Below are 23,730 nucleotides of genomic sequence, written 5' to 3' on the forward strand. Positions count from 1 at the left end.
CAACAAACAGATGGAAGGAGCAGAACATCACACAGACTATTACTATTAACGTAATAAACAGGAGAAGTAGTGGACACAGATCTGCTTAGTCATAATATGAAGTCAGTCTTCCTTCCCATCTCCTCTTGTTAAATATCTTCTCCAGAGTCAGTTTTAACATTTTCTTTCATTTATGTATAGAAGTTTTACATTTCCTTCAAATTGACTAGAAAAGGCTACCTCAATACTGAGTGACCTGCATCCCAGATGACATTCTTGTCAAGGAGAAACTTAAAAGCCCAGAACAGCAAAATATTACATATATTTCTATTTGATATAGTCTCAGTTTCTAAATTTCTCTAAGTCTATAAGTAATACTACTAAACCAGCCCTCTCTAAAGCCATAACCATGGTTAACAATTTGCAAAAAGAAAAAGAAAGAAAAAAAGCATTATGTAATTCTGGTTCCACTAAGTCAATAGTAAAACTACCATCAAGTTCAATGGGAGCAGAATTAGGCTAACACTAAGCATTTTTCAATATCCTACCCATAATGCCATGCCGACCTCAGGTTTGATCACAATCTAGTAACTGAGGTTATGATACCTATAATTTCTCTATCAGTGTTAATCAATGAATCAATGTTACTTTAAGGTTGTACTCATTCTCAGTACTGGATTCTTACCTGTTCATTGACTATCAATAATTGTTTTAAAAAAATTATGAACAAACATCTCATGCCACAACACATGGTGAGTATTCTGTTGCATAGACAAAGTGCAGTGAAGCCAAAATGTTACTGCTCCAAGTGTCCAGGATTTGTTAACTGAAAGCATTGAAAGATGTGGTCAGATCCTCTGCTGGTGTAAACTGTTATAGCTCAATTGACGTCAACAGATTTACACCAGCTGTGGATATAGTCCATGGTCTCCAACATCAAATTTTTAAACATATGACCTACAATACTGTCATTATTCTACAATAAAATGTCTAAATATGAAGTAACAATATTCATTCAAGACAACAAGGAACATTTTTAACAAAAAATAAATCAATAGATGAAGTTTACCTTCACTTCTCCACGTAGGCTTAAGATTTCTACCCTCAGCCTGTTTCAACAAGTCTGCAAATTTCTCATTTAGGTTTAATTTTGAAGTGTGTTTCTCTGACTCTTGCAGGTTGGCTGCATCTTTTCTTCTCTTCTCTTCTTCATGCTGTTTACGCCTCTCCTCAGCTTCTTTTGCAATCTGTTCTTGCTTCCTTTTGTCTTCTTCCAGTTGTCTCTTCCTTTGTTGTTCTGTTTCTCGCTGAATCTCAGCTAGCTTGTTCCTCTCCTCCTCATGTTTCTCCTCAGCCAATTTTTGCAACTTGAACTCCCTCTCTCTCACTTGGGCAGCAGCCTCCTCAGCTTTTTGTTTTTCTTCCTGAATTTTTTCCTGCATTCGCTCTTCCTGTAATCGCTTTTTTTTCTCCTCCTCTTCCTTTCGGACATTTTCCTGCCATAGGTTCTCTTTCTCCTGTTTTGCTTTCCTTAATGAAAAGGGAAAAATAAATACACAAATAAATGAGTGAGAAAGTGTTTATGGGATTAACCATAGTTAGTGCCCTGGGAGTCACTGAAGCCACATGCACGGCTCGGGTGGCAAAGCCATGGCTAGAATTTACACAAAGTGGCCCTAAATGTAAAGTACCACCCCCTCCCACACTCTAGAGTACAGTCAAGAAATGCTGATTGACTAACCACAACAACAACATTTTGATGAACTGAAGGTCCCCACGTTGAGAAGAGAGAGATCAGATCCCTGCTCAGTCCCCAAACCCAGACTGCAGAGAAGAACTGACACCTGACATAGCAATCTCCTTCTGTTCAACAGCCACATCTCACCTGTGTCTAAAAACAAATGCCAAAAATCCTTCAAAGTGCCTGCATCTTTAGCACTTTAGAGACAATGGTTTGGGATGGTGCTGGGGTATTCGTCTGCTGTTATTAGCATGCGACAAAAGTAGTATTTATTTAATCAGCCTCAGCACTATCCTCTTATTTTTCTCCTCCTCTAGCATTCTCTTTTGCTCTCTGTTCTCCAGTCTCCCTATGGCACTCGCTGTCATCCACAGCAGGATCTCTCCCTCCTCTGTTTGGTTTCCCCTTCAATTTCTGTTACCCCTTTACTGCAGACCAAAACCTCTTGGGATAGGTACCATGTCTTCTCATGTGTGCACACAATATGGTACATTTTAGGCAGTAATAAAATACAAATAAGAAAGACTTATGGTCTGAAAACACTGTTCCTTGACCTTTCACAACTGAGAGCTACTTCTTCAGTGCCTCCACGACCAAAGCTGCGCAACTTGATGTGCAAATACAAAGCAGAAAATGGAGCATTAATCTATCTATGGTATTTCTTGGGTGCCCATCATGTCAATATCCAAATCCTACATATGAAAATTGAAAAGTTGTTTAGAGATGGCCATAAAAGACTTTAGTCTTTACCAATACCTGGTTTGGCAAATTTTGGTTACTACTTTTTGTTGTTGTAATTCCTGGTCTTCAGTTATTGTGGGAATTTATTGCAGTATTTATATCAGGGGTAGGCAACCTATGGCAAGGGTGCCGAAGGCGGCACATGAGCTGATTTTCAGTGGCACTCACACTGCCCGGGTCCTGACCGGTCCAGGGGGCTTATTTATCTTATTTACTTTACATACAACAAAGAGTTTAGTTATATATTATACACTTATAGAAAGAGATCTTCTAAAAACGTTAAAATGTATTACTGGCACACGAAACCTTAAATTAGAGTGAATAAATGAAGACTTGGCACACCACTCCTGAAAGGTTGCCGACTCCTGATTTATATTCTCTTCACTCCACAGTCTTCAGTGTAGTATCTGAGAATCGGCAGTATTCTCTTAAAATGGCCAGGTTTGGCTCAGTCTTATCTCCATTTAAATCAGGGACTATTATCTTGACATCATCAAATTAGGCCTGAATAAAGGCTGGTAGTGGAGGGTCACTACAGAAACTAATTTTCCTATACTAATTTCCCCGTTACTCACACCTTCCTGTCAATTGTTTGAAATGGGACACCCTGATTACATTGCTCTCATTACCACTACAGAAGTGATTTTTCCTCCCTTAGTATTCTACTGTTGAGAATAGCCCACTTCCACTTTAATTGAATTGTCTCGTTAGCACTGACCCCTCACTTGGTAAGGCAACTCCCATCTTTTCATGTACTGTGTGTATATCTATATCTATCTATCTACTGTCTTTTCCATTCCATGGATCTGATGAAGTGGGTTTTAGCCCACAAAAGCTTATGCCCAAATAAATTTGTTCATCTCTAAGGTGCCAGAAGTAATCTTTGTTGTTTTTGCTATTATCTTGAAGTGTGTCAGCCAATAACTTAGCTCCAATGATACTCTCCCTCACACACTTTTTTTTTTAGGAGGGGAAACGGAGGGCGTCAGCAATCTGTCAGCCAATCAGTAACTAAACCATACAGGGCTGTATTCATACAGGGTTAGATCACCAAAAGGGCTCAGCACCCACAATGAGGCCAGATTTTCAGAAGATCTCAGGTCCCATTTAGGCAGCTAAATGAGATAATCAAATTTTCACATGCACTCAGTGCCTCAGCATTTTTTTGAAAATCTGTTGCCAAAGAAAGTCCAAACCTTAAATTGAAGTAAACAGGAAGTCAGTGCAGTTCCTGGAAAACAGTCATTCACTGGCCTCATTCTAGTCTTTCTACACGAGTATAAATTCCCAATAACTTCACTGACAACAGTTATACCAGCATAACCCCAGTGTAAATGAGAAGAGTATTTGGTATGAATATGCTCCCCCTACATCTAAGCCTCTGAACAGGTGGGTAGACAGAATTTGCACCAGCTATAGCCTCACACAGAGCTCATTATTGTAATCCACTGTAAACATTGCAATGGCATAACATGATCGTGGCAAGATTCAGATCAGAGTGATGTGAGTGCAGCCAGCTAACCAGACAACAAAAACCTTTTTGGCCAACAATGCCACTTAAGACTCCTGGACCGATCAGGCAGAGCGTAGGAGAAGGCTGACTACAGAATCTGGAGAGAGCTGATACAAAATACTGTAGGAGCTAAAACAAGATCATTTACAGACAAAAGGAAGGATCCTTTTCCATATAGGTAAATGTGAACATTTTTTTCGCTCATCAAGCAAGAAACCAATATAAAATCAGGGACTGAAATGCAAAGAGGAAACTCAGTATTAATTTAATCTTTTACCCTTAAAACTAGGAACTTGCTGACATTCAACTAGTTTTCAAGCAGAGGGAGAAGATGTACAATGACAGCAAAACAAGGCAGAAAATGTGATTAAATAATCTTGAGTGTATGGAAGGTGTGTATTGGAGAAGAGATTAAGAAGTCCAATTACAAAAATGGATCATCCCCGTTATTTGACACATCAATCTTTGAGAATAACACTTCTCATCAAATAGATTATTTGTCATATTAAAAAGGGTTAACAGACTGGTTCCTACATACTAAGGCAGGGATCTCAAACTCCAATCACCACGAGGGCCACATGAGGACTAGCACATTGGTCTGAGGGCCACTGAAAACTTTTCATACAACAATACAAAAGTATAGTCAAAATGAAGAGTAATAGAGTATGCTATTAAAAGTCAATGTATTCACTTTTTAAAAACTGTAACGCAAGAAGTCAGTGCTCATTTGGACCATCATTTCATTTTTGGCCACTTAGCTGGCAGCATTAATTTGTTAATTGTATGAGTTAAAAAAAATTTCTGTCAGCCTATGATGGAGTGTCCATCCCACACAAGCTGAGTGGGTAAACGTGGGCCAGAAAGGGCCAATTAACCTTACATGTTGCAGCTGGAAGAAAGCCAGGGATTGATCAGAACTAATGGAAGATGAAGCCCAGCATGGGGAAGACCTGGGCTAGTATGATAAAGCCAGGAAGTGACAGCAGGAAGGAAGCTGCAGGTCGGAGGTCTGCAACCACTCCCTAGAGGGAAAGGGAGTTGGCTAGAGACAAGGAGGAGGTCACGAGGAGAGTAAACCCTGTGATTCTGTCCTGGATTAGGGATCCTTACAAAAAGCTTAAAAGGGTAGAGTACCCACAAGGAGGTGCTCCTGCAGCGAGTGGACCCCTTTACACAGGTCTGCAAACGTACCTTGTAATTTCAGCCCAGCAGTGTTCTCTCTCACCTATCCTTTGTCAGCAGTACTATATTCTGCAACTGCAATTTAGAGTCTTGTCTAACTCCCATTGAAATCAATGGAAAGAATGTCACTGACTTCAATGGGGGTTGGATTAGACTCATAGTCAAAAGTTCTGTTGATGATGCATAACCAGAATAGCATACAGCTCATGCTCCCCCTCCCTGACCCTATTCCCAAATCCCTACCCCAGCCCCGGCTCTTCTCCACCTCCTCCCCTGAGCGTGCCACGTCCCCGCTCCTCCCCTCTCCCTCCTGGAAAGTCCTAAGTGCCGCCAAACAGCTGTCTGGTGGCGGGAAGCACTGGGAGGTAGGTGAAGGAGCGGGGACCAGGCGCGCTGGGGGGTAGGGGAGGAGTGGCGAGGGAGGAGTAGAGGGGGGGAGTTGACGCCTATGGAAGGCCACAGAAAATAGCTCCGCGGGCCAGCTGTATGTTTGAGATCCCTGTACAAAGGGGAAGGAAATTCAGAATTTCAGAAATGATTGTATTCCATGTAAAAATTCAGAAAGCTTAGTTCATGTAGTGCTGCTCTCTGAGTTAGCACGTATATTTTAATCAGTTAGATTTTAAGCCTACTGGTATCAACATCTTAAGCTCACCAATGCAGTATCTTGTTTTTAAAAACTACAGTATCGGTGTTTTATGATTTTCAACCATATTACCTTGCAGCCTCATCCTCTAGTCGCTTTTTCTGTGCAAGCTCAGCTCTTTTTCTTTCTACAGCTCTTATTTTCTCTTGTTTGATCCTCTGAAGTTGCTCAAGGGCTAAGTGCTGTGTGTTGTAGCTTTCTCTCAGTTCCTAATGAGGAAACACAATGAAATATATCAAAGGACTGACAAGCAAATCCATTTTTCTAGGAAAGTAACTAGGTGTTTTAATGCTTTGTGATCCAAGTTTTAACACAAATGGACAGGACAATCTTTAGTTAATAATGGATGTTGAATCTCAATGGAAAGAAAGAGTTAAACAGGAGCATACAAAAATAGCTGGCAGATCTGCAAACTCTTCCACCACTTATACTTCCAAAGTGCATCGTCTAGTCATTCAAGTGCTAGAGACTGCAAATATGATGGAGAGAAAAAGAGTGGGAATTTTAAATTAAATACTTAAACACTGGGTCATCTAAGGACTAGAAGTACAGTGAAGTGTGTCTTGAAATGATCTCTCAACAGCTGCCTGGTGCAGATAGCCCACAGAATCCTTCCTCTCAACACTACAAAAGAAAGATTTCTGCGTGGACTCCTCCTGAAGGTTGAAACAACAGACTGGACTTCTACATAGATTGCTTCCGTCGACTTGCACGGGCTGAAATCATGGAAAAGCAGCACCACATGCCCCATAACCTTAGCTGTGCTGAACATCGCGCCATCAACAGCCTCAGGAACAACTCTGACATCATAATCAAAAAGGCTGACAAAGGAGGTGCTGTCGTCATCATGAATAAGTTGGAATATGAACAGGAGGCTACTAGGCAGCTATGTATCTCGACATTTTACAGGCCATTATCCTCTGATCCCACTGAGGATTATCAAAAGAAACTACACCATTGCTCAAGAAACTCCTTGAACAAGCACAGCAACAGATCTGTACAGACACATGCCTAGAATCCCGATCACGGGTATTCTATTTGCTACCCAAGATCCATAAACCTGGAAATCCTGGACACCCCATCATCCCAGGCACTGGCACCCTAACAGCAGGATTGTCTGGCTATGTGGGCTCTCTCCTCAGGCCTTATACTACCAGCACTCCCAGCTATCTTTGAGACACCATTGACTTCCTGAAGAAACTACAATCCATCGGTGATCTTCCAGAAAACACCATCCTGACCACTATGGATGCAGAAGCCCTCTACACTAACATTCCACATAAAGATGGACTACAAGCTATCAGGAACAGTATCCCCGATAATTTCATGGCAAACCTGCTGGCTGAACTTTGTGACTTTGTCATCACCCACAACTATTTCACATTTGGGGACAATATATATCTTCATGTCAGAGGCACTGCTATGGGTACTCGCATGGCCATACAGCATGCCAACATTTTTATGGCTGACTTAGAACAACGCTTCCTTAGCTCTCGTCCCCTAACGCCCTTACTCTACTTGCGGTACACTGATGACAACATTATCATCTGGACCCATGGAAAAGAAGCCCTCGAGGAATTTCACCATGATTTTAACAGTTTCCATCCCACCATTAACCTCAGCCTAGACCAATCCACACAAGTGGTCTATTTCCTGGACACTACTGTGCTAATAAGCAATGGTCACATAAGCACCACCCTATACCAGAAACCTACTAACCGCCATACTTACCTACATGCTTCCAGGACACACCACATGATCCACTGTCTGCAGTCAAGCTCTAAGATGCAACCGCATTTGCTCCAACCCCTCAGACAGAGACAAACACCTACAAGATCTCTATCAAGTGTTCTTACAACTACAATACCCACCTGCTGAAGTGAAAAAACAGATTGACAGAGCCAGAAAAGTACCCAGAAGTCACCTACTACAGGACAGGCCCAACAAAGAAAATAGCAGAACACCACTAGCCGTCACCTTCAGCCCCCAACTAAAACCTCTCCAGCGCATCATCAAAGATCCACAACCTATCCTGAAGGATGATCCCTCACTCTCACAGATCTTGGGAGACAGACCAGTCCTCACTTACAGACAGCCCCCCAACCTGAAGCAAATATTCACCAGCAACCACACACCACATAACAAAAAACATTAACCCAGGAACCTATCCTTGCAACAAAGCCCGATGCCAACTCTGTCCACATATTTATTCAAATGACACCATCATAGGACCTAATCACATTAGCCATGCCATCAGTGGCTCGTTCACCTGCACATCTACCAATGTGATACATGCATCATGTGCCATATACATTGGCCAAAACAGGACAGTCTCTATGCAAAAGAATAAATGGACACAAATCTGACATCAGGAATCATAACATTCAAAAACCAGTAGAACACTTCAACTTGTCCGGTCACTCAGCAACAGACTTAAAGGTGGCAATTTTGCAACAGAAAAGCTTCAAAAACAGACTCCAACGAGAAACTGCTGAGCTTGAATTAATAAGCAAACTGGATACCATTAACTTGGGTTTGAATAGAAACTGGGAGTTGCTGGGTCATTACACATATTGAATCTATTTCCCCATGTTAAGTATCCTCACACCTTCTTGTTAACTGTCTAAAATGGGCCATCTTGATTATCACTATAAAAGTTCTTTTTTCTCCTGCTGATAATAGCTCATCTTAATTAATTAGCCTCTTACAGTTGGTATGGCTACTTCCACTTTTTCATGTTCTCTGTATGTATATATCTCTTCTTACTATATGTTCCATTCTATGCATCTGAAGAAGTGGGCTGTAGCCCATGAATGTTTATGCTCAAATAAATTTGTTAGTCTCTAAGGTGCCACAAGTACTCCTGTTCTTTTTTCAAACTACAAGTAACACAAAACAGTATTGGAAATTTTGGGCATACATCCCTTAAGATGGAGGCTTCCCTTCACTATGCTTTAGTATTTCCTTTATTACCCACTACTTAATTCAACAGAAAGTCACTACAAAAAGAAAAATACATATACAAATCTGCTAATTATGGGTGAAATATATAATCTTTTCTATAATTATGACTGAAAGATTTTTTTAAATAACAAAAAACCCAATAACTAAGACATAACAGAGTCATGTGCAAAGTCAAGTTCAGACCACAGCATTTCCTCTAGCTAGGTTCAGACCACAGGCTGAAATAATTGGCATGGAGCTTTGGATAACAGGCGCAAATTGGAATCTGATGCACTAGTGAAAATAATGCAATAGTTTTATCACTGTTGGACACCATAAACACCCAGATACTAGCTTCTGGCTACATAAGGCACTATGTCTTTTAAAGCTTTTAACAGTATTTTGTTTAAAATCTAACACTCCCATTCCCTCATGTCTTTTTATAATGAACATTTCCGCACCAGATCATTTAAAATTGCTTAGTTAATTAAATTTACAAAAAGAAACAAATCAGCAATAATTATGTAGTATACACTTTAATAGTTCATTAATATATTTGTAGGGCACTACAATTTATCTTTTTTAAGAATCACATTGGATTAGATACACATATTGATGAATAGGAGGAACATGGCCTTTCCTATCAGATTATTTATCAAAAGAGAGTAATTAGGAATGGTGCATTCCCACTGCAAAATCTGACACGTTTCCTAAGAAGTCTTATTGTCAATGTAATGTAATTAATAAGAAAAAGATAATACAATAAAATCTCCATTGCACAGTGAGTTTCTGCAGTAACAAACTAATCCTCATTACCTATAACAGGCAAAATATTCCACAGAATTGCACTGACATAGGAGGGAAACAATTTTTCTTCTTATTTTAAACAGAGTTTGAGGATTACTGTGAAAAATAGTATTATTTGGTTCCAAAATCGAGAGAGAGAGACAGAGAGACAGATAAACACACACACACACACACACACACACACACACAGGAAGAAACTGTAAATGTTTCTATAAAAAGGAAAGACTTTTTTGGCGGATATTACCTTACCTGAAAAGAAAAAACAGTTCCTAGGTAATAAAGCTAATTGAATCTATTAATAAATCAGTCCATTAACAAACAAGATACACATCAGTATTTTCTGGCATTGCTTTATAAGCAAGTAAGTTTAAGACGTTAAATAGCAGAAAGGATTTAAAAGCAAGCAGAAAAGAATATCCATTCTGTTTTTAAAAAGTTTTATTTATTTATTTTATTGAGTGCTAAAGAGATAATATACCCAAAAAGAAAAGGAAAACAGAAAAACTGTGAAATAATTAAAAGCAAGAGAGCCAAAGATTAGAAAATAACCTTAAGTAAGAGGAAGAGGTTGTTGAGACAGCTTAGCAGAGACAAAAGGCACTGAAGAACAGAATCATCCATATTCTCACACTGTAAGATAAGGCAGATAAAAAGCCAATTAAACTTTGTAATGATTGTTGATGCAGTCATTGAACATAAATGAATGGCTCCCATTAACCAGCAAGCCATGCAGCGCACGTGATTAAATGGAAGCACCAATATTGTGGGTGATGTTTTCTTCATTTAAAAAAAAAAAAAAAAAGTTGAGAGTTTTTTCCCTTAATCGCTCTTCAACAGGTGCAGTTTGGTCCTTCCTCAAGCCAGAAGGGAAATCACAAAATGTATTCTAAAATTCACATCAATGCCACTATGAATAAGTCAGCAAACAGAGCAGAGTGACAACACCCTTGTCAGAAAGTTGCATTCATCTGTCAGATAAACTGACAATATATAAATCACACAGCTTCCTTCAATTACCCTCTGCACATTCTCTCTCCTAGTTAAAGGAATACAAGCATCCATGTGTATTGCCAAAAGTGAGTCTCCCATGTTCTGTGCTGGCACATTTAGTATTTTCTCCAATAAAAATTAAGCAATTAGCATACTCCATTTGCAATCTGCAAAATGGTAGCCATACAACCATACTGCCATAGGGACAGAACCTGCAAGGTGCTCAGCACCTTCAACCCAAGTTCTCTCTAAGCTCCCGTAAGTTCCGCTCAGGGCTCTGGCAAGGAGAGGCGCACTTCCCCGGACCCCAACCCATCCCAGACCGACAGTGCTGGGTTTATAACGGTGGCAGGCCCACTCTCAGCAGGGGCCCTGCCGGCCCGACACTCCACTTCACTTGCACTGTGGCCAGGCAGTTGCAGCACAGGCTCCTCTCCTCTCCAACCCCTTCCCCGCGCTCCTCTAGGCCCTCTGGCCCAGGGCTTCTCCTCCCCCCCAGCCCACTCACTCCTCTCAGCTGGCCGGCTGAGAGCTCTTCTCTCTGCTCCTGCCCTCCATCCCTGGCAGGCAGCAGGGGCGGAGGAGAGGAGCGGAAAGGAGCCCACAGTTGCTGCTGCTCCTCCGGGCTGCCGGTGACAGATGGTCTGCTGTTTTGGGCTCCCTTGGGGAGCCCGAAGCTGTGGACCATTACCAGCAGCCCAGACTGCAGACCCATCAAGCCTGTCCCGGACCTGCCGCAGCTGGGAGAGAGGTGCCACTCTCCCGGCCCCAAACCAGCCCAGCCCTGGACCTGCCGCAGCAGGAAGGGGCGCCTCTACCCCACCAGCCCAGGTGCCGCTGCAGGGAGAGTGAACTGGGTGGAGTTCTCTCTCCCTGCCGTAGCCCCGGGGCAGCCTGCACCCCAATCCCTTCATCCCCAACCCAGAGCCTGCACCTCCAGGCAGAGCCCTCACCCCCCTCACACACACATCCCAACCCTCTGCCCCAGCCCTGAGTCCCTCATCCTCAGCCCCACTCTAAAGCACGCACCCCCATCTGGAGCTCTGATCCCACCTACACCCCAACCCTCTGCCTCAGCCCTGAGCCCCTCTCCCACACTCCGAATCCCTCGGCTCCATCCCCGCCACATGAATTTTGTTACGTGCACCAATATGAATTTCGTTACACTCATCACCTCCATATTGGTGCACATAACAAAATTCATTCCGCACATGCGTGGGAAAAATTAGAGGGAACACTGCCCTCAACTCTCTTACTTTATGTATTTTAGGACTTGCATTGAGTAAGGCCTGGTCTAGACTGGGGGGTGGGGGCAGGTGAGGGTGAGCTAAGTCGGTCTAAGTTACGCAACTTCAGCTACGAAAATAGCGTAGCTGAAGTCAACGTACTTAGAGCTACTTACTGTGGTAGGTCGACTGCTGACACTCCCTTATCGACTCCACCTATGCTTCTCACTCCGGTGGAGTACCAGAGTTCACGGAGAGTGCTCAGTGGTCGATTTATCACATCTTCACAAGACACGATAAATCGACCCCCCACTGGATCGATCGCTCTGGAGGTAAGTGTAGACATGCCCTAAAAGTGAGCAATGAGTATGCCTTTGAAAGGCATTTAACATGATGAATGCAGAGGAGGGGTAAGCAAGAGGGAGGGAGTGTTAATATCTAATTACACAAATGATAGTTTTGAATTAGTTTCTAATTGCACATTTGCTAGAAGATATTTGGCCATGCTGATTTTGATATTATAAAATTGGCAGAGACTTTCAGAAAAGGCATGGCATAGGGGGACAGCAAATAAAAGTTTGGTGACTGAATGAGGAAGAAAACACCTCTTATTACTAAAGACAATATATTTGCAGACTGCGTGTACCTTGAGCTGATTGTTAAAGGTATCCATTTCAGAGAGTTTGGAAGCAGTTTCCTTTTCTAGGGCATTTAATTGCTCCCGAAGTCTTTGGCATAATTCTTCCTTTTCTAGGAACTTCTTGTTCACTGAACTGATTCCTGTATCTGCATAGGAAAGATCAAGTACTTTTACAATGATTTCTATTTGTGTTAACATACCTTTCAATAACCATGTTTTTAAAATTTACATTCTCTCCTACTTGCTTATACCACTTCTTGTGGTACGTTCTCATACAGCTTCTAGCACAATTGGGCCTTGATTCCTGATTGAGGCGTTCAGACACTACCACAACTCATATAATAAAGTTGTATTATATCTACTTTTTATATTGTATTAGTGTGATTAGATGCGACTCCTGTGGGCAGACACTTTGGCGCACATTTGCTTCTCACTTAACAGTAGTGTAAAACTTCCATAAGTTCCTCTGATTTCAATGGAGTTACTCTCGATTTTACACAACTGTAAGCAAAAGGAAAATCTGAGCAGGAAGGACCATAATTCCTTCCTGTACTATAGTCTGTATTGTCTACATTTAAAGCTGTAGCCCTCTTTTCTTATCAAAACATATTTCTCCTCACAGTTGTTAGATGTAGGAAATGATAGAAAGTAGGTCCAACAAACAGTTCTGAGTATTCATTGGGACTTGCTGAATCTATGGTGACTATGAAGGTATGGTTAATAACACAGACAGTAGCCATCCCAGTGAGTAAAGAAAAGCTAGTATATAAAGCAAAGAGTTTATCTGAAGACACTTACTAGGAGTGTTGTCCAGCTGCATGTGTTTTATTTTCTCATTTAATAACTGCTTTTCAGGAACTAAATGGCCTAGTTTATTCTGATATTCCTATAGATATATAAAAGAGGTACAATGCATTTTTAAGAAAGGTTAATATCTTTTTACATGGCACCAACCACAAAAACAATTTTTCAACATCACATGAAGTAAGTAAACTGCATAATGGTGCGTTGGAATAATTTTTTCCCTCTCTATATAAATTCAAACTGGTTTAAACTTGTGTGTTGAAGAATATATAGTTATTAAAAACTAAGTATTCTTCAACACATACGTTTAAAACAGTTTGAATGAAAAAATGTAAAGCATATTAGCCTAACATTTGTGTATTATGGTAGAATGTGAATTTCCAAAGAAATCCCAGCGTTCTTTGAAACTGGCCATCAACTACTAGGTTTCAGTTTCTGATAAATAAAACAAAAACAAGTTATTATACGGTGTGCTTTAGTTTAGCGTATGGAATTTTTAATACTTGAAATCAATCAATTTTAACACGTTGGGAGGGATTTGTTCCAACAGTCAATTGCTAGAAATAAGTATAGCTGCACCAGTGCTAACCTCTTGAGTAGACAAGAGAAGGATCAATACACAACGAAGAAATATCAGTTATTACTAACTGCAACTGTGTGTTTTGGGAACAGGTGAGCTTAAATCTTTTTTTAAAAAAGTGAGATGAAATAATGCAAAAGCAGTTTTAAGATTTTTCACATTAAAAGTCAAACCCTAAGAATTAAAAATTAACATTCCCCCGTAACAGGGTGCTGGCCAAAAGGCATGGACTCAGCCCCTGTTCACGCAGATCCTGCTAGCTCAGCTCCCAGTATGGGGAAGAGATTGGAGCTGACAGGCTGTGGCTGATTAAAGCCCTGAAAGAGAATCACCTGTGAGCTTGATGGGGGAAGGCCTATAAAGCTAGCAGGAAGGAAGTAGAAGGGGGGAGGAACAGGAGGAGTGAGGAACTGCTGCTCCTCCTAGCTACAACAGGAACCAGCTGTCCCCCGGGTGGCTACCTAACTCCTGCTGAATTGTACAGAGTTGTATATAGATGGTGGTGGGAATGAACACAGGGAAATAAAAGGACACTGGGTTTTGCAAAGTAAGAGGTCTCCAGCTTATTTGTACCACGAGTGACGAGGGGCCCATCTACACCCCCCCAAAAATTTGTATCAATCAATGAAAAACAGAATTGATTTTTGAATTACATTAATTAATTGTTGGAATGACTTGATGAACATCAGCTGTTGCCTCTTTCATACATGTTCCATCATGTTGCTTAATTCAGTGATCTGAAAACATCTCAGATATTGTAGACAGAGCGCTGCAAAGGTCTACTACCTTCACTGGAAAGGTGAGAGCAAGAAAACACCTTTGGGAGTTTTACTTCTTTTTAAAACTATTAAATGTAGATGAAGAGGCAGAAACCAGATAGGAACCTTATTGAACCCCGCATAATGTCTTCCTATATAATCACTGGTAAACTAGCACATGGTACTGAAATTACGGTCAAAACCTCACTTCTTGCCTTGTAAAATTAATATCAACGATCATGAATGTACATATTGGTTTCCCTAATGCAATAAATAATTTTAATAGGCATTGTTCAACCACATTCACTGGCCATTTCTACTTAGTTTTCTTTTCCGCACCCTAACCATTCAATTCCTTGATGCTATTGCACAAATATTTCCTATAAAGACACACTACTGATGGCACTGCAACTGTTAAAGAGAAACAAAAGGAGAAATGAAAGATCTTTAGGTTTAACAGGAAATCACACACCTGAAGTTGTTGTTGTAGCTGTTTGATTTCTACAATTCCCAAATCACATTTTTTATCTAGAGCTTCCAGCTCATTTTTCTGCATTTGTTTTCTACTTCGAACATCTTGCAGTCTGCCTGTGATCTGCTGATGTTTGCCACTCTACAGAAAAACAAAAAAGATTAAACTACATGTTGTAAAAAAACAAAACAAGAAGTTTCTCTATCAAACTTCTCTGAAAAGATCATTTCTTCTTAAAGGTACCCTCAGAACAGTTCTTAGAAAAAACCCTGTTTTGATTGCTGAGCCAATACTAAGTTACCATACATACTCGTTCTTAAGCTGAATTTTTTTAGTAAAAAAAGGAAGCACCAGAGAAGGGGGTCGGCTTATGAATGGGTATAGAGAGGAAGAGGTGGGACACAGCCCCTCCCCCCAACAGAGGGAGCAAGAAAAGGCAGCACAGCCAGCAGAGCCGGAAGAGAAGAGGCGGGGCCAAAGTCTCTCCACTCCTGGCCCCGCTGCTCTCCCCCTAGCCTCCGAAAGCAGTTGCAGCTCCAGGGCTGGCAGGCTGCAGCTGTGCTGCTCGGCCCCGCACCCCAGAGCAGGCTGTGGCCACGCTATCTGGCCCGCCGGAGCATGCTGCGGCTGTGCCGCCTGATCTGGCCCACCGGAGCATGCTGCGGCTGTGCCGCCTGATCTGGCCCGCCGGAACAGGCTGCGGCCGCACTGCCCAGCCTGCTGGAGCAGCTCCAGCCAGGCCAGAGACATCCTCCCCTGGTCCGCCCCAGATGGGATGGGATGGAGAGAGTGCGGGGGTGCCTGGCTAGGGGTGGGGTCATGTGGAGGTGGTCACAGGGGTTACTCCCCTGACCTACTAGCTTCTCCACCACAAAAAAAATTTCCCCACCAGTTGCTGTCCCTGCTCGTCAGGGTAAGCAGCTGGCACATCAGGACACTTTGTTTACTTAGGTTTACCTTCGTGCCTGAGGACGCTCAAGGTAAACAGCCCATCTCGGCCCACCAGCGGCTTATCCTGATGGCCTGGGAGCCAAAGTTTGTTGACCCTTAAATTATAGTGTCGTCTTGTGAACGGGTCATAAAAATTTTCCATTTTTACTTATCCATCTTGGGGCAGTCGCCTTATAAATGAACCAACTTATGCTGAAGTATATATGATAATTTCCTGATCAATAAAACATTGTACTTAGCACGTTAATGTGCATTTTAAGATTCTTGTAGTGTTTTAAAATACTGTATATATCACTCAAATACATTTAATATCATGTGTGCCTCACCAGGGCTTCTAATTCAAGATTAAGGCTCTTCTTTTTAGATGTCAACTTGACAATTTCTTCTTGTTCTCTGTTTCTCTGATTAAGAAGATCTTGGCGTCGAATTCTCTCCCATTCCAGCCGTCGCTGGCGCTCGAGTTCCTGCTTTGCTGCCTAGAGATAACGAGTTATATCACTGTAAGCTTACAATAGCCTTTAGAAACTCTAAAGCCAACTAGAAGTTTGCAGTGTTAATATCTACACATACATTCTGCAGCTAAATTAAGCTAAGATTAAATATGTCCAGTTTAACAAAAAGTGTTTGAGGTACAGACAAATGAAAGCTATATAAGTATTTTCATACTTAGCAACATCTACATAGTTTGCCATTTAATGAACAAAATCCACACCTTGAATCCTAAATATCATCAAAGGGGACACTACAAAGGCTGGCAGGTGTTAAATTAGACCTAGACCTTGCACATTCAGGTTTGCTTACACTCTTCTGCAAAGTAATCTGCCATTCTGTTCTACTTGTGAGTAGCACAGCAGTAAAACATACAAGAATTCTGCTCTTAAAGCACAATCTTATATATTTCAAATATCATATATGATCACAAGAATAGAAGATGTTATCCTACAAGATTCTGAATGTCTCAACTGCCACTGGAGGGGAAACTGCCAGAATAATCAACTGTGGAGGAAGATAATTGGGTATAATGTAAATGTATAATTCAGATACAAATTTGGTTTCACTCTAATAGTCTTGCCTCTAACTGAGAACAGTGCCTGGAACTGATAATGACTCAAGAGGCTCTTAGCATGACTGGTCACAGAGTGGATGCAATTTTAAATGGGATTGTGGACAAACCAAGTAGACCCAGATTTGTTATAGGATCGAACGTAAAATAATGCCAATTTCAAGCTTCAGGCGAGCCTAGTTTTGAGTTACAGTTGTTGGGGTTTTTTTTGGTTTAAAAAGAGAAATGTAAAAGAAAACACGATTCAGAATACAAGACAGTCTTGAGAACCTGAGTTTTAGCAACTTCAGGTGTTATATGTAACAACAGTAGGCACAACATTTCTGACAAAAATGATGGTGCCCCTCCAAAATGACTTGCAATAGTCACACAAGGAGTGCATGCCCAAGCCACGATTCAATGAGTGCCTGGCTCCCAGTCCTATATCCAAACTACTAGACCAAGACTGCTTGTCTAGAGGTAATGCACGTTCAAAGGCACACAAAAATTACAAGTTCCCACATGGACAAGGGAATAGATTAACCAACTGTGTTCACTGAGTGTAGGTGCGTACTACTTTAAGCCTTAAAAGTAATAAAATTAAGAAAACAACCTCCCGCCTTTCTATTTCTTTTCTCCTCTCTTCCTCCCTTTGTCTTTCCAGCTCTCGTTGTTTCTCAAAATGCCTTTCCAGTTCAAGCTGCTTTTTCCGTTCTTGCTCCTGCAGTTCCCTCTCTCTTCGCTCCTGTTCTTCTCTTTCTTTCTGAGCCTTACGTTCCGCCTCTCTCTGCTGCTGCTCCAGTAGGACTTGACGCCGTTTCTCCAGTTCCATGTTTCCTTTCTCATAGTTTGCTTTCCTCTTGTCCTCAAATGTAACTAAAATAAGGCACAGAAGTTAGCACTGTTTTACACAAAAAATAGTTCAAAGCCAGTTCCTCTCTTACAGTGCTAATGACTACCATGTTTTCTTATTGGCTAGCTCAGAACATCACACCATGGATAATTCAAGCTCCTTAAATCAAGCAGTGTTAAAGTATCAATCTTCTTCTCACAAACACCAACATTCTTATTGTTTTCAAAACTTGGCACAATGACAACATTTCATAACTTCTGACAGCAAAAAGAAATTTTCTGTGGTAAAACTTATTAACTTCGCACAAAAAACTGTGGCTAGGTAGGATTGGTGGTTTCAAGCAGAATACAATTAAACATTCATAGACATAAAATTATTCTATCCGTCCAGGACATAAACAAAATTTTACAAGCTAGTGGAGGGTTGCTTTCGTGGATCCTAACATTGGATAGGAAAACGGCAGAGTTATGACAGCTCATCTTTTTAAACCACTCTTCACTGTACTGCACATATGTCAGCACAAATAAGGGGTTCTTCAAAAGGCAGGTTACATTTATTTTTTTCTTAGACTCAAACTGTTAAAACAGCAGCAAACAAACCATCATCAGGGTCAGTAACTGAAACATGGAATTAAAAAAAACAAAAAAGTGTGGGGGGAATAGTTTAGGGGCCACTGAGATTACCTTGCCCACACTCTGCCACCAAGAGGGAGCCTCTATTACTCCCTCCTGACAGCAGCTGCCTCGGATTCAAAATTCTGCACTAATATGGAGACAAAGCAAATGCCAGTAACTTTCAATCACATGGAATTTTGCAGTGGTGTTGCAATGTTTTGATCATGAAGCTTTCCAAGACTTTCATTAACAATAATGTCACTGATACTTCCTACCCTTGAAAAACAGCCCCTCACCCTTACATTCATGATGTTTTCTTAACTGCCCTTAGATGACAGCATCAGGACAACCCTCCCTCTGTCCAGGGTAACAGGAGTGCAGCTCCTGAAAGAGTAATGCTGTACTTCCTTATCCCCTTTTTAGTTTCTAAAAGATGTAATATTCTTCAAAGAAGAGTATTACACACTAACACAAACACAAAATCTCATTCTTACCTGGCTGTTTTTTCTGGGGCTCCTCTTCTTGCATTTGCTGGCAAGATGGCAGAGTTCCATTAACATTTTCTGCATATTTTCCACCTCTAGGAGAGAAGTTATTTTCGGGGGAGTTAAATTCAGGCTATTCAATATTCTTTATATTACCTCTGGATTTAGGTCAGGTCCCCCTGTCTTGGGCACGTTACCTGAAAGGAGGAGGTACCAATTCAAGAGGCAGGGTCAATGGCAGAGGCTGCCCAGCTTTGGCCATATCAGTTAGATGCATGGCTAACACAAACTCATCTGCTTTCAGCTGTCCATCTCCATCAATGTCAGATAGTGACCTAAATAAAATGGGAGAATGTTGTCCTCAGCGCATTTGAAAATCACTTGGAAGGGATAACTGAAATTAATTATTATAGAACAATTTCTTAAGGCATAGACCTTGTAGGTGAACTGGTAAACAATCCCTCATCTTAGTAAAAACAATAGTGAATGAGAAAAAACATTTTATTTTACAGTTTAAATAAGAATTGGCTTCTATACAGCATATGTTGTCGAATGATTTCAAAGGCACTTTGCAAACATGAATAGGTCAGCATCACTATGCAGTTCGTAAGTAAGTGGGGAAAATGAGGCTGAGAAAGGCTAAGTGACTTGCCCAAGGTAACATGACAAGTGAACAGCAGAACTGGAAACAAAACCCTGTTCCGCGCTCAAGCCACTTAAGATCACAGCACCCATTTTACTCTGCCTCAGTTCTTTTCTCAGGGGATAAAGCATTATCTAAATTTATACCGTGATACTACAAAAGGGATCTTCATATAGGGCTCCTTCCTCCCTTGTGACCCCTAGCCTAAGATTCTTTCCCACCACCCCAGACAGTTCAGCTGTGGGGCAAGGGTGAGCTGCTCCAGAGCTCCCTGCAACTGGCAGGTGCAGGATTAAATACTCCCAATCCCCAAATCCTGCTTTAATGGGGAGGCAGCATATGCACTAATATCACTGCCGTACTCCTACATGAAACGTTGCTGAAGAGTGAAGGAAAGCAACATGTGGCTGTCCACAGAAATACAGGCAAGGAGCCTCTCAAAGAAAAGTGTGATGGGGCAGGTAGAAACAGTCCTTCAGAGCTGGCCAAAAAGCATTAATGGGGGAGGGGTCATGGGGGGTCGAATCCAACAAAAATCAGAAACAAAGTTGATAAAACGATGATTTTTCTTCTATTTACTGACCAGATCCACCTATGGGCAATATTAAAAATGACTCTCTCCTTAATACCAAAATAAAAGATTGATAATTATTGACTTTGGGATAATTTGTGACTTGGACTGCATATATGACGAGGACCTACTTGGATGCTACACGGCTACAGCTGCTCTGAATTCTCCACACCAAAGTGGAGGTTAATAGCACTTTCACTGCACCCCCATAATGCACCACACAACAGTGAGGCATATTACAGTTTGCTGCTGATGTGGGCCAGAAGCAAATGACTACTTCCTGGACAAAGGGGAAGCAGGAAGGGAACAGTGCTTCAGCAGGTTGTCTAATGCTAATCTAATCCACAAAGCTTCTGTGGATTCCTGTGAGAGGGTGAAGTTTATATATCACTCCTTACTCAAAGCTGTATTGAAAGGCAAGATCCAGCCCATAACATACAGGAATTCAAAAGCTTATTACCCAAGTCTTCAGAAGATTGTAATTGTTTCCAACACTATAACAACAAACCTTAATCAACTGCAATGTACATCTATCTGTGTACAACTGTCTCAAACCACTAATGGACTGAAGGAACCCTTTTTTTTTTTAATGTAAATTTTGGTTCAAATTTAAATTGGCAAGTTTTGAAAAAAAATCTCTCGGGTTTGTTTGTTTTGACATTCTAATGAGAACTTATTTTTCCCGAAAACTGTTGTTTCTCAACAAATAAACCTTCTTCTTCCATGTCTGCAATCCAAACAATGAAGCATTGAACCCACAAGCAAAACTGACTTTGCTGATTTACAATAGTCCAGTATAAATAATAAATTACAAACTGGACTTTTAAAAGGGTGCAGTTTTAATCAATTATTAGCAAAATGGGAAAATAAAGTTTACTGGGTTTTATAGTGTATGATTTTTAAATGGACCTTGTCCTTTAACACTTGATGGCAGAGAGCAGATAACATTCCCCACCACAATTGTGTAAGCCTCTCATCAATCAGTGAGTAAACTTACCAAATGGTAGCCAGCTGAGTCTGAGAAAGGTTTGACTGCAGAAGGGCATTCCTTGCTTGAAATCCTTAGTGAAATACAGATTAAACTATTAAGAATTTTCATATATAAATCTATTTAGAACAAAAGACAGATATTATGTGATGTGCTGTACACTGGGGCAACCCATGTTTATTCTTAATTTGACTTCATCCGTTTGTGATGACCGTTTATTAATGCTGGTAGTCTGTATACTGTATTATTTCTTTCTACTTTTAAAAACACAAACCACAGACACAATGATCACAAGTAAAGAAATATCATTAGTGTCCTTGACCAACTTTTCTCATTCAGAAAATCCCACCACAGATGAATGTAACAGTTTATGGTGATCTTCACAGCTATACGTAGAATGTAGCTGACTATTTGCAAAGAGTTAACACTGTTAATGTGGAGGCTACTTTCCTTTCCCTGCTAACAAACTATATAGATTGCTGGGAAGAAACCCTCAGCACTTTTCACACTTGGATCCGAGTCCCTTAAAAAAGTGGAGAGGAGTTGTTCCCATTTTATAGACAGAGAAACTGAGACACAGTCAGATGAAGTGACTTGCTCAAGGTGATACACCAAGTCAGTAGCAATGCCACAAACTGAACCCCAGGTTTACTGACTTCTTGTCCACTTCTGTATCCACTGAATGGATACTGAATAGATATTTTATGGAACTCCATTCTTTTAGTAACTTTGAGTGGAACTTTTCAATAGCATCGAACTGATTCACGAGCACAAATCCCATTGAAAGTAAATGGGACTTGTGCTCCTAAGTAATGTAGGCACGTATGAAAAACTCATCCCTTAACATCTGTGGGAGTCAGGCACATTGCTTGCATTGTTTACAAACAAAACCAAAAAAGCATGAATTTGAGCAATTTCTCCTGTATACACAGTACAGTACATAGCACAAAAAGCATTTTACAGGTGTCCTTTATTTCAGAAAGTCATTTTTAAAATATATTCAGACCTGGATGGGGTGCCTGCAGAGCCTTTGCTGCTGTCGTGAATGTTAAAATGAATGAATCAAGAACCATACAATAATTCACTAAATGTTTTCACTACCTGCTCCTCTTCTTCTTCTAGCCCTCCTTTCCCATAAGCGTATCTGGAACGCAACATTTAAGTCAAATTTTCAAGCCCACAGGTTTATGTGATTATAAATTTAAACAAGTTACTGCTGCTATTGCTAGGCTAGATTTTTAGGAAAGTAAGGTGGGAAGAGGTTTATTTACTCCCCAACATGTATCATATGCGACTCATTAGCTAGTTTTCTTTTTTTTGTTTTTAAATGTAATCGCCCTTGGGGCACATTCTTCTAAATTACAGTGGGAGAAAAAGTGAAAAGACATCTACTCCGTAGAACCCAAGCAGTCTGAGAGATCTGTAAAACCTTAAAAGTCCGTAAGATCTGTGCCCCTTTATTATTTTTCCAGTAAGGACAGCAGGCTAAATGATATATAAATACTGGGATTATCCCTTAACAATTTTTTTAACTCCTTCAACACTGACCACCCTCCAGGTATTCGGAAGTGTGGGTGTATTTAATAATAAATAGAATATTTTTGTTATTCAGTTACTTCTGCCTTTTGGGCCTTCAAAATACTAAAGTGAATGCTATCCATGGCTGCAAATTTGGGTCATAAACAATGTTCCCTCTAATTTTTTATATCCATCTGTGGAATGAATTTTATGATGTGCACCAATATGGAGATGATGCGTTGCGGGAGGGGCCCAGGGGTTTCGAGTGTGGGAGGAGAATCAGGGTTGGAGTGTGGGGGGAGGGGTGAGGGCTCCAGCTGGGGGTGCAGATTCTGGAGTGGGGCTGGGGATGAGGAGTTTGGGGTGCAGGTTGCCCCAGGGCTGGAGCCAGAGGACTCCCCTCAGCCCTCTCCCCGCCAGCTGCAGAGAGCTCCTGGGGAGCGGCCCCCCGTCCTCGCCAGCAGCAGCGAGCTCTGGGGGAGGGGCTCCCCATCCCCGCTGGCAGCAACAAGATCTGGGGGAGAGGCCCCCTGTCCCCGCCACCACCAGGAGCTCCAGGACTGGGGGAGAGGCCTGCAGCAGCCCTGCACACCCCAACTTGCTCCCCCCTCCCCAGTCCCCATCAACCCCCTACCTCGCTCCTCTCAGGCCCATGTGGCTGCCCAGCCTTTTATAGCCAGCTGCACGGCCGTGCAGCTTAGAAGGAACTTAGGTTATAAACCTGCGTTCCATGCAGGCTGACCATTACGCCCAAACAGAGTCTTGCTGAAGCCGATGTAAGTTTTTTGAGCTGTTTGATTCCCTTTTAGGGCCCTTCTCCCTCTCTGATATTGCTCAGTAACCTCAGGTAATGAAAGCTAGGCACTTAGGTTTGCCAATTTTGGTTGGATGTATTCCTGGAGATTTCATCACATGACATAATCTTTAACTAAAGATTAATCTTTAATTCCTGGAGACTCTAGGTCAATCCTGGAGGGATGGCAACCCTAAAGGCACTATAGAAATAAAAGCTGCTTGTTTCTCCATAATCCAGTGTGAAGACT

The 23,730-nt window shown here is 41.4% G+C and overlaps 1 protein-coding gene across 5 annotated transcripts in view; it reads right to left on the reverse strand.

Moving 5' to 3' along the window:
- The window catches only part of ITSN2 (intersectin 2), a 125,444-nt gene that overhangs the window by 51,283 nt on the left and 50,431 nt on the right, over positions 1–23,730 (reverse strand). For 4 of the 5 annotated variants that reach the window (XM_050950538.1, XM_050950535.1, XM_050950536.1 and 1 more), the window contains exons 9-19: positions 21,179–21,242; positions 19,165–19,302; positions 18,977–19,062; positions 17,629–17,891; positions 16,300–16,449; positions 15,023–15,163; positions 13,207–13,294; positions 12,415–12,554; positions 10,102–10,182; positions 5,875–6,011; positions 1,049–1,509 (exon numbers count right to left, since the gene is read on the reverse strand). In XM_050950538.1, the coding sequence (XP_050806495.1) occupies positions 1,049–1,509; positions 5,875–6,011; positions 10,102–10,182; positions 12,415–12,554; positions 13,207–13,294; positions 15,023–15,163; positions 16,300–16,449; positions 17,629–17,891; positions 18,977–19,062; positions 19,165–19,302; positions 21,179–21,242 (1,749 nt within the window). The remainder of the gene's footprint in view (positions 1–1,048; positions 1,510–5,874; positions 6,012–10,101; positions 10,183–12,414; positions 12,555–13,206; positions 13,295–15,022; positions 15,164–16,299; positions 16,450–17,628; positions 17,892–18,976; positions 19,063–19,164; positions 19,303–21,178; positions 21,243–23,730) is intronic. The other variant, XM_050950537.1, reaches the window with a different exon arrangement.

This window comes from Gopherus flavomarginatus, chromosome 4 (assembly GCF_025201925.1).
Source record: "Gopherus flavomarginatus isolate rGopFla2 chromosome 4, rGopFla2.mat.asm, whole genome shotgun sequence".
NCBI classification, from domain to species: domain Eukaryota; kingdom Metazoa; phylum Chordata; order Testudines; family Testudinidae; genus Gopherus; species Gopherus flavomarginatus.